Genomic DNA, 11,140 nt, shown 5'->3' on the forward strand with positions numbered 1-11,140 from the left:
CATAAAGATACATTGAAAAGTCATATTAGATAATTACAAGAATGCCATTGACAATCCCCCATACAAAAATACATCCATAACTCACCCATGATACACTTGGACATTGGAATGGTGGCTATAAGCACGATGGATAACACTTGATGGCGCGGCAAAGAAAACACTTGTGACACTCTGGCATGACGCTGCATATGCAGCATAAGGGTCAAAATGCTTTTTTTTTTTTATTAATTGGCTCTCTGAAAGCGATCCATCTGAGCGTTGCTTGCAGTTCAATGACATCTGAAATACAATTTTCTCATCACCTCCCACTGTGGCAATGGTAGTCGGGACGCTTCTTGATAACACACTTGAAGCCAGGAACACAGCTTAGGAGTGAGGACAGAGGACTACCTTGGTGGATGCTCTTCCAGAAAAGAAAAGGAGATATCAGAAATGAAGAATTCTAGTCTCCCTCTCAGAATACATGAGCTCGTTCCAACCAGATTCCTGTAGAAATCTTCGAGTGTTTGTACAATTTTACTTTCGGAGGAGTTGAAATCTTATGTTCTAACAATATGAGAAGTTAATTTATTACAAATAGGAACTAAAGAATTAGGCAAATTACTAATGTCAATATGAATAAAACCAGCAGCCGCTTGGTTTCTTTCTTAGTTTGGTTTTCGGTCGAGTGCTGCCAATTTAACTCTCGGCTCGTGCAGCTTGTCAATGCTGCTGAGGCAAAACCTTTTGTTTTGTTTTCTAACCTCCAAAGTTGTTACGTCACAACGCACATACTAGCAGTCAATGTGTCTGTCAAGGCAAACGCCTTACCAAATCGTGGCAAATAGATTCTCTTTTTTCTCCACGTTTCAAAGTTGTTGGGGCCACCTGTTACAAGTATAGGTTATTCTTATTTTACATAAAATTGAGAGAAAAACTTCCATCCAACCTTCACAAAGAAAGATAGATCATAGAAACACAAAAATCACAGTAGAAGCAACAGAGCCTTGGCTCCTACACCTTCCTCTTCATCTTTAGAGTATGTCAACAACAGTGCAATCTCCATCCACCTCAGGTATGCTCCATGGTCTTAGCACTCTCTCTGTCTCTGTCTCTGAGTCTTGGCACTGGTCTGTAGCAGGTGTTATCAAAGACACTTTCCTATGGAGGAGGAAGAAGTTGAGCTTATCAGTCCTGGCTACTGCAACAGCGATATGGGTACTGCTAGAAGTGTATCAATTCAACTTCCTTACTGTCGCCTCGTGGCTGGGCATATCGATTGTCGCCTCAATGTTTCTTTGGGGAAACCTTCTCAGAATTCTCCGCAAGTAAGCTACACGTTAGTCCTCTATGCTCAACATCATCCTTTTCCTTTGTTTTTTCTCTCTTCAATGCTTGTTTTGGCCTCCTGGTTTTCAGAAAAGAGCCAGACATGTTCGGTTTGGAAGTTTCAGAGCAGTGGGCAACGGAAGCAGCAAACACCTTTCGAGGATGGATGGAAGAAGGGGTACAATGGGTATTTCGGGTAGGTGCGGAGAGACAATGGTATGTATCTGCAGCAGTGGTTTCTGGTTTGTGGGTTCTCTCTTTGCTGGGTAGTTTGGCCGATTTCCTTACTCTCCTCTATATTGGTATGTCGACAGACTACAACTACAAAACAGAACCTCTCTCTCTCTCTCTCTCTCTCTCTCTCTCTCCTGCTAAATTTTTTGTTTCTGGGTTTACAGGTATTGTTGCAGGGATGACAGCTCCAGTCATTTATGTGAGGTACGAGTATAAGATAAAAGAGTGTGGGGAGAAGGCGATGGTGCAGGGGAGAAAATTATATGACATGGTTGATGACAAGGTATTCAGAAAAATGAAGCACAACGTTTTCCAAAGTAGAGAAAAGAAGGTTGAGTAGTTTGTTGGGAAGAATATAGACTGTCTCCACACACGATTCTCGGTAAAGCCAAGTAGAGATAGATAATCAGTTTGCATTGCTTCTATTCTTTTCTTTCTCCCTACCTTTCATGGATGTATGGATCATGAATGGACCACCTATAGTAAAGAGAATTCTATTTCAGCTTGCATTGCTTCTAATCTTTGATGAATTCTATTTCATTCCTATCTTATTGGACTTTCCTCTGCAAAAGGATCATTTAATTCATTTTTAAGTTAAATTCTCTCTACCTACTGATTATGCTTATTAAAGGGAGTCACCTTTTTGCAAATCTTATTAATAGAAAATGTTTTTTAATAAGACCTGAATCTTTATACTTAATATAAAACTAATGTATATGTATTAGAAAAGTTGGTTTGAATGGTCTCCAAGCTCTGCTCTTCAAATGCAAGGGCATGTGCCTTTTTAACTTTTGAAAACTTTAAGTTAAATTATAATTGTTTTTCATGAAGGTGAAATAAGAGGGAAAGCCAAGTTTATTCTCAGAACTAATTTATTGCATCACATCTGTTTGTGCGACCTGGATTAAAATGAAAGCAGATGGAACTGGGAGAGCCAAATTTATTTTACAGTACATCATCTGTACATGTGGAAATACAGCATCCTCACTCTGTTAGCCAGTCTAAACTATAACATGTTTGTGGCACCTGAACCCTAAGATCTGGCAATGCTTCCAGTTCCATTTCTTTCCACAGCACAGCAACCTCTTCATCACAGATGACACGGCGCAGAGACCTCAATGACCCAGTGGACCCTGGTAGACTTCTGATCTGCATACAGTCCCTCATGTCAATCTTCTCCAACCCAACCAACCTACCAATCCTATCAGGGAGGCTCCTCAGGCCTACACACTGAGAGATGTCAAGATAGCTCAAAGACCCCAGTTCACATATCCCTGGAGGAAGCCTCTTCAATCCTGGGCAAGCATAGATCCTCAGAATCTCTAGAGATTTCAGAGCCCCCAGTTCAATTGGCAGTTCTTGCAAACTGTGACAGTTAGTTATACTCAAACTCTTCAGTGAGCAGACCCTGCATATGCTTGATGGCAATTCAATTAGATCAACACAATGATCCATGGTGAACTCAGACAGCCGAGGGAATAACATTGGAAAGTCTGTTCCATTTAGGCCTTCGTTAACCTTGCAGAGGACCAGGGTGGTTTTGCATAAGTTTTGCAGAGGGAAGGTTGTATTGTCTAGTCGAGGGAGAATGATCTTTTCTAACCAGAGGCTACGTAAATTTCTCAGAGAGGAAAATATACGAGTGTTGTGAAGGACTGCATTCTCGACGCCATTGTTTATTACTATTAAAGCTCGGAGCTCTGGCATTCTCTCAATGAATGGTGGCAGAAAGTATTCGTTTGAGGAGAAGTTCAGGATAAGAACTTCGGCCTTGGGGAAGTCCATATGGAGCCAATCCATCTCTCCCATTTGACCTATATTGTTAAACCATATTTTGATCAAACAAGGCATAAACTATGGAAGTTGAGAAATTGATCGTAGATTCTAAATATACAAAAGCTGAAAGCTGTTGGCATAAATTTCATTTGGGTATCTTAAGAAGGGAAGAAACAATACCTGTATGGATTGAGACAATCTGGGCTTCAAATGGTTTATCTCTATTCCTCTTCCATTCTTTTGGAAGCCCTTCTTCTCTTCTTGGCATTAGTAGCCGCTTTCGCTCATTTAAGCTATCATAATTGCTCAAGTGAAGAGCCAAGTCTCTCAACACATCATGCTGGGTAACAGATATCTCAAAGTAACTGCTATATATGTCTCCAGCACTGATCCAGAGTAACAGACAACACAGTTTAATTTACCACAGAACAGAAATCTCTATAAATCCTGTGTCTTGATTTTATTGAAAATAAGAGAGAAACAGGAACTCCAATATACGTACCGCCCATCTTTGACCAGAGTTATAAGATATTTTTCTGAAAGCTCAATAAGAATGGCAAAAATTTCTGCTTCATCAATGTCACGGATCTCCTCCCACATGTTGATAAGAACATTGACAGGAATTTTCTTATCCTCAGGGAAGGAACCCAAGTCCAGGAAGCACTCCCTACCTTTATCAGACAGGCTTTCTGTGCTAATTTCCATTCGTTTAAGCAGATCAATCTCGTGGGAATCACATATTGGTTCACTTCGCGATAGCCTGTTATTGGCACTTTTCCAAAATATTTCAGGCTGATCCCTTAATGAAGCTCCAATCACTTTAAGAGCCAGCGGAAGCCCTTTACACTCTCTCACCACCTGTTAAATCCAGAGTCAGACATCCATAATCAGAGTTCCCAGATACCCAACTTAAAAACAGATCAACAAAATCCTCACTGTTTTGAAAATGGGATCAAATACTTGAAACAAATTATGACTACTTCTCAATCCTACCTGTTCCACCAGTTTTTCGTTAGCATCCAAAGGAAAGCTCTTTTGTCCAAAAGCAGAGTAACAGAACAAAGACATGGCCTCTGTTTCTCTAAGCAATTCTAGTTCATAACTGCAATCAATCACTGTTGCTGGGAACTTAGATCTCGAAACAACAAGGGTTTTGTATCCAGGAATTCGAAAAATTAGATGTTTGAGCGTTGAGAGAGACCACACATCATCCAGAACCACAAGGGTTCTTTCAGTAAGCATCCAGTTATATTGAACGTTCAGTTGTGGAACTGGAACGTCTGGAGCACCAAAACCAGACCTATGATTTCCCGTTATTTTTTTCCAAAGCTGTAGCTTTAACTCCTCCAAATTTGGAGAGTTCGTGACTGTTATGAAGAACATTCTATTGTTGAAGTAACCTGAAAAAGGCAACCCAGAGAGACGAATAATGAAACAAATATTCTGAAGCACTAACTTGAGTTATTAACATCAAAGAAGAAAACATTCAAGTTTCAAGTTTCAACAATGGCATTTATAGAATTAATTACAGAAGAGAGAACGAAACTTCTCACAGAAAGAGTGAAGTATTACAAAATCCAGGGAACAGATTCTTCAAAGCTATCGTGAAAAGCAAAACTGAAGAACTAGGACTTACTTCGAACTTGTTCGTCTCTGTAAATCTCTCGGGCCAAAGTGGTCTTGCCGCTTCCCCCAATACCACATATCCCAACCACCCTCAAATCATCTCTCCCGATAAGCATCTCCTTGACCTTCTTCTTCCCTAAAACCATCCCAACTCCCCAATTTATGGAGCAGTCCACGTCCATCTCGTTCTCTTCAACTTTGCTCACCGCATTCTCCGACCACCCGTCGCCACTCACCCCTAGCTTCATCGCGGCCAGTCGACCTTCAAGCCGATCGAACCTCTCAGCGGACTCGAACCTCACATGGTGGACGTCAGCCAATATATGGGCCTGCATGGAACCGTTGATGAAGACGGCGACCATTTTCTCGAGCTTCTCCATCTTCTTCGCCAGCTTCAAGTTCTTGTAAACGTTCCACCGGCTGCAAGCCAAGACTTTCTTGGAGAGATCCAATCCCTGGCGCAGAATTTCGGAGAATCGGTCTAGCTGAGACTGTCGTATCTGTGTCAATTCCACGCCGGAGTATTTGATCTCCTGAATTATGGGGAGCAATTCCTCTAAGGTTCTCCTTAGCTGCTCTGCATTGGGTTTACAAAGGGTATATCGCTTGCATGTCCCTAGGAGCTGTTTTATGAGCTCTACAGCGATTTCTCCGGCGAAGAAGTCGTTCACCGCCATAGACAGCGACCGAGTTACAGAACTATACAGTGTCTACCTATCCAGTTTTTGCAAAACGAAAAGGGTTTTATTGACACAGCAGCAGGAGCCCTGGTCTATCATACTTCTGTGCATGGACATTTGATGTAAAAGCCAAAAAGCGGAACCAAAACTGAGAGGGAGAATGACCAATCAGCCCGATCAGAATTTTATAGTCCGAAAGTACACACGGGTAGGATGTAATTTTTAGGTGAGAGAGGCTAATAGTAGGGTTTGGAATTCAGAATTCTCCGAAACTGAGATGCGTCATCCATTAATCTTCGTCGCTGATTGATGGGTTAATTATAAAGTGTCTAATCGTGAAAGTTTGTCGTGTTAGTTGACCGTTGAAACGTGAGAGACTTGTTAACATCCGTTACTCTTTTACCCTTTATTTTCTTTTAAATTTTCAAAATAAATAAAAAAACTCTCTTGACACTGGGGGTAGGCATGGGTCGAGAACCCGGATACTAATTCTGTAGGGGTTAATTACAAGTTTTTGGAATTGGAATTTACCTATGAAGGTTGGTTCTAACGTGATTTTGGTCGATTTTGAATTTGGTAATTCCGAGGTCAATTGGAAGGTGTTTTTTCTTTATTCTCCCTCTTAAAAGAATAAAAAGAAAATAAAGCATGCCCTTTAAAATTTTGATTTTCAATAATGAATAATATATAGTTTAAAATTTTTTACTATTTTTATTGATTAAATTGAATAATCTAATATATAGATTATTATAATATAATTGGTCATTATAATTAAATTTTGTAATATTATCTTTTACATTATTTATCATATACATCTAAATATTAAAATGAAAACAAATGATCATAGCATTAGGTAACATGGTTAAGTGAAGCCATGAGTGTTTGGGTTTAAATCTTCACATTCTTAAAAATATTTTGGGGTTTATTTTAAGACAATTTCGATTTCAAAGCTAATTCCACCAAGGCCAGTTCTTTGGGTTAGTTTGGCTAGGATAATTCCTTTGACTCTAGGAAGCTAAGACCAACCTAGGTGGAGGTCAGTTCTTGGAATTTGAAACCAAACCCTACCCTGTAATAGATTGAGTAGGATTGGTTCAAGGCCAGTTTGAGGTTGATTCTATCCAGTTTTGAGTAGAACCCACCTATATGCTCATCCCTACTACCCGACGTGCCTGCCACTATCACACTTTGCATTGATGGAGGATATCGCATGCTTTATTAATTTACACTATGCATGCACCCATGCACAAAGAGGAAAGCCCAACCTTTCCGACTTAGTTTGGAAGGAGTACAAATACAAATATGTAGAGTGCAAAATCTTACATTATGTATGTATTTACATTGTACATATTTGTATTTGTACTCCTTCCAAACTGAACTTAGGAACAAACTACTAAGGCCGAGTTTGGTTGCAATGCAAATGCAAATATTTGTATTTGTATTTGTGCACTACATATTTACCCATTTTTCGGTTCATGAACGCAAATGCAGTTCACAATTTAAACCGTTTTTGCATTCATCTTGTTTGTTTAAAATGGGTGCAAAAGTGTGGGCCCATCATTAAATGCTCCAACTATCTTATGCTCCAATGCATTAACTTTGTTAAAAAAGTTCAAATATGTACACTACATATTTACCCATTTTTCAATTCATGAATGCAAATGCATCACAATTTAAACTGTTTTTGCATTCATCTTGTTTGTTTAAAATGCGTGCAAAAGTGTGGACCCGTCATTAAATGCTCCAACTATCTTACGCTCCAATGCATTAACTTTGGTCAAAAAGTTAATTATCAAAAGAATACAAAATTATATCCAAAAAATAAGTAAGTAATGCTCTCTTTTTAGAATACAAAACTGTCACAAAATACATTTTTACTCTAATAATCAATACTTTTTACGTTTCAAACAAACACTCACAAATGCAAACCATATTACATAAGTACCCCGGTCCAACGCTTGGATTGCAAACAAATAGAGCCTAAGAAAATAAGGATCTGAATGCAAAAAGTATTGATTATTAGAGTAAAAACTTTGACAATATAAAGACCCCCCTTGTATTATGGGGTCTTTAAATTGACATTAGAGAAAATTTTCATCGACTGTTTAAAGTTTTTTATATGTCCAAACTACCCTTTTTTTATTGGCTTCTCGATTAAACCTCAAAACTAACCTCAAGCACTCTCACACAGTCCCAAAACCGACCATCGCTAAGGGCAAGACATTTTCCGCCATTTTGACTGATGCTTGGGAGTTGGGAGAAGATAGACAGTACGAGAGTGCTCTTTAGTTGGGACAAGCACTCTCATCAGATAGACCTTTACCATCTCATGTGTTGGTTTCGAGAACTCCTCCAAATCCAATGGATCTGGCATTCAACGATAACCAGCCAGAGAAAGAGAGAGCTTTCTTCGGTAAAGGTCCAAGCTCGGTTTTTCAGGCGCTGTCAGAGTGGAGCAAAAGTCGAAAGTAAACCAACTGAGACCAACTATGGTGTGCAGTTCAGTCAGCATTTTTGGTTCTCGGATTGCCAGCATGACAAAAGACATGCCCAGAGAACAGTCTTCGGCCGTCCCATTCCGGCAAAGACCTGTGCGACCATATGGTGTTCTCTGGGAATGAACTGAGAGGCCCTGATATGGATGGATTGGTGGTGGGCCATCACCTCTTTCTTCTGGTTACGTTATCCATTTCATTCAGTGCCACCAAGAAACTGAGAAGCCTAGATCGCCATTACTGGTAAAACAAATAGCACAAACAAATCAGAGCCCTAGCTCTTAAATTCCTAATAATGCACCAACCCAACAATGGGAAATGGGACGAACTTGGAAAACGACTGGGGAGCCTCTCTCTCTCTCTCTCTCTCTCTTATTGTTCAGATGAGTAGTGGATGCACGTTAATTAACCTGCGCATAGGTCTTCTGGTTCATCATCATGATGGAAGAACAAGAACATTTACATTTGCATTTGCACCAGCAAGAACAGTAGCTTCAACGCACTATAAAAGCTTGACCTACCCATCTCTACACACCCTTAATTACACCTCTACTCCTTGAATATGCATCTGTCACCAAACAATACACCATAAATACTTTTGAAACTGCACACACTCTTTCTTTCTCTGCTCACTGCTGAACTCTTCTCTGTGGGTTTCTTTTATTTATTTCTTAACTTCTTTATGAAATCTCTATTTGATACTTCTTTATGAAATATAAAAATTAAGTTTAGTGGGGTATTTTGATAATTTAACCTTTTCATCATCTGACTTAACGGAAAGGAACTTTGTCACTGACTCCATATTATTTTATATCTTTTCAGTTAATTCTATTAGTTTTTTGTTTGTTCTTTTGTTGCGTGTGCATAGACATGGTTTTCGAAACACGCCCTAATCTCTTAAAAGGCCAAAGGATTTTAAAAATTTTAAATGAATTCAAATGTGATGTTTTACTATAGAAAATATATTCAAGTCCAATTGGATCAGTCCCCAAGATATGCTTAAGTTTTGTTAATTAAAAAATTGTTATGTATAAGATTTTAAAAATTGATGTAAAAACAAACGCGGCCAAAATCATTTTGACCTCTAATTTCTTGGCCAATCACCTGTTCAATCGTGATCCATTTGGCTGGTTATAGACCGAAAAGTGAAAACCCATCGAAAGATGATGAGCTTCTAGTCATATCAAGACTGAAACGCCTCTGTTACAGACTTTCAGTAACCCAGTAAATATTCTGGCAATTGGGTTGGGTGGGTCGAGTTCGGGTTGGGTCAAGTTATTTTGGGTTGATTTTGGGTTGAGTTGTCAAATGTTAGACCCTAACCATAAATATTTTGGTTAGAGTTGACCTATGGGTCAATTTGGGTTATTCCAAACAATAATTGAAATTTAAAAAAAATAAAGAAAAATTACATGAAAAAGTCAAAATTAAAAGAATTAACCTTAAAATTCTAAATATAAAATAAAAAATTTAAACATTTAACAATTTAAAGAATAGTAAAGACTAAATAGAAAAAATTAAAGAGTGGAAACTTCTAATAATGCATAAATAATCCCAATTAAATATGTAACCCTAACCCTATTTTTTTGGGTTGGGTTGGATCCGGTTCGCGGATTGCGTCAAGGTGTGACAGTAAGTATGGAAATAAGAATATCCTAACATCTGGACAAAAATTGGGAGATGAGAGAGCCAAAGAAATACCTCTTTTCAAGTGTAACGAGTCTGTGCTGCGATCAAATCTCGGCTCCCAATGGAATATTCGATGGATTATGACTTCAATCAAATCATGCATTCAAATCAAATTGGGACGACAAGGGTCCAAATCCTAAACGACAAGAATGGTGTTTTTATTGTCTGGTTAACTTTCGAAATGACTATAATGCTCTTATTGACCACACCACTACACTTTACCTATGTTATACACCAAATCAAGGTTCAAATTTTCGTTATATGTCGGTCATACAGTACGTGAAATGTAAGGAATATCGGGGTATGAAGTAAGGATAATCAGGCCTTTAACCGGCCCCCTGTACATATTAAAAAAAAAAAAACTAAAAAAAATATATGAAAGAGTGTTGATACAAAGTCTGATACATCCAATTTTGCACCAAATAGATAGGGGTGTTCACGGTTTAGTTTAATTGAACCAAGGCCCTTTTACCAAATCGATGTTGGAAAATCAAAAATCGAACGGAAATCAATCGATTAATTGCTTAATCAGTTTGGCTTTTCGATGTTTTTAATTTATATATATTATATATAAATATATAATTATATAATATATGTAATACATTATACTATAAATAATATATTATATATTATAAAGATAAAGAATTAATCAAACTGAATGATTTTGAATGATGTTTAGGTTTGGTTTTTGATAAACACTCCGACCAAATATGAAGATACCAACTGCGGCTTGAGGGTGGGGTGTGGTGGGAATAAGTGACCATGTGTATGAAAACGACCGGGTGTTGTTTTGTGTTTACTGAAGAAAGAAAGATATGGAAGTCAATAAGGAGTCAATGGGTCATAGACTTGGTATATTATTAAGGGATAAATGAACTGTAATCCAAGTCAGAAATTTGAATTGCAGACCCTTACCCGTAAATTTGGCATCAATCTACCGACAGATTCAGTCCACCCTACAAATCTTATTGGGAGAGCTGGAGAAGGTGAAGTTGAAAATTCAAAATAAAAATTAACGCCGTTGCCGGGGATCGAACCCGGGTCACCCGCGTGACAGGCGGGAATACTCACCACTATACTACAACGACTTCATGTATAAAGCTGTCATGTTTTAACCATTTTAATGATTATACAATTGCAAGTAACATCACAGGGTTTTTTATGAAAAGCTATGTAAGCTTATTGATATGGGCTTCTCGTCGATGTCAAATAGTAGGGTTGAGAATCAAACTGATCTGGAGCTAGACCGGCTCAAGCTCAAGCCACAATCGAAACTTCAGTCTCTCCTAGTCCTTCTTGGAATCAAGATTTAAAATATCAATACTCTACCGG

The 11,140-nt window shown here is 38.4% G+C and overlaps 2 protein-coding genes and 1 non-coding gene across 6 annotated transcripts; 1 reads left to right on the forward strand and 2 right to left on the reverse strand.

Moving 5' to 3' along the window:
• The first annotated feature begins 906 nt into the window (after positions 1 to 906).
• On the forward strand, positions 907 to 2,061 carry RTNLB13 (Reticulan like protein B13). Of its 4 annotated transcripts, none has more exons than XM_088950399.1 (4): positions 907 to 1,054; positions 1,118 to 1,307; positions 1,399 to 1,610; positions 1,707 to 2,061. In XM_088950399.1, exons 1-4 carry the CDS (start codon positions 1,021 to 1,023, stop codon positions 1,880 to 1,882), a joined length of 612 nt encoding a protein of 203 aa, XP_088806525.1. In that variant the 5' UTR covers positions 907 to 1,020; the 3' UTR covers positions 1,883 to 2,061. The 4 variants fall into 4 exon arrangements, with proteins under 4 accessions (XP_088806525.1, XP_088806526.1, XP_088806527.1 ...); XM_088950400.1 differs by having other exon boundaries at positions 1,121 to 1,307; XM_088950401.1 differs by having other exon boundaries at positions 913 to 1,054; positions 1,121 to 1,318.
• A 385-nt stretch (positions 2,062 to 2,446) lies between these two features.
• On the reverse strand, positions 2,447 to 5,836 carry LOC148849233 (putative disease resistance protein At4g33300). The gene is made up of 5 exons (XM_088950398.1): positions 4,955 to 5,836; positions 4,312 to 4,718; positions 3,821 to 4,176; positions 3,499 to 3,704; positions 2,447 to 3,356 (listed from the first exon to the last, which is right to left on the reverse strand). Exons 1-5 carry the CDS (start codon positions 5,619 to 5,621, stop codon positions 2,527 to 2,529), a joined length of 2,466 nt encoding a protein of 821 aa, XP_088806524.1. The 5' UTR covers positions 5,622 to 5,836; the 3' UTR covers positions 2,447 to 2,526.
• Positions 5,837 to 10,824: 4,988 nt separating this feature from the next.
• TRNAD-GUC (transfer RNA aspartic acid (anticodon GUC)) lies at positions 10,825 to 10,896 on the reverse strand. The gene has a single exon. It is a non-coding gene; the product is annotated as a tRNA-Asp (tRNA).
• Positions 10,897 to 11,140: the final 244 nt, after the last annotated feature.

Source organism: Nelumbo lutea, chromosome 6 (genome assembly GCF_056320005.1).
Source record: "Nelumbo lutea isolate HS-2025 chromosome 6, American lotus-T2T, whole genome shotgun sequence".
In the NCBI taxonomy this organism is placed as follows: domain Eukaryota; kingdom Viridiplantae; phylum Streptophyta; class Magnoliopsida; order Proteales; family Nelumbonaceae; genus Nelumbo; species Nelumbo lutea.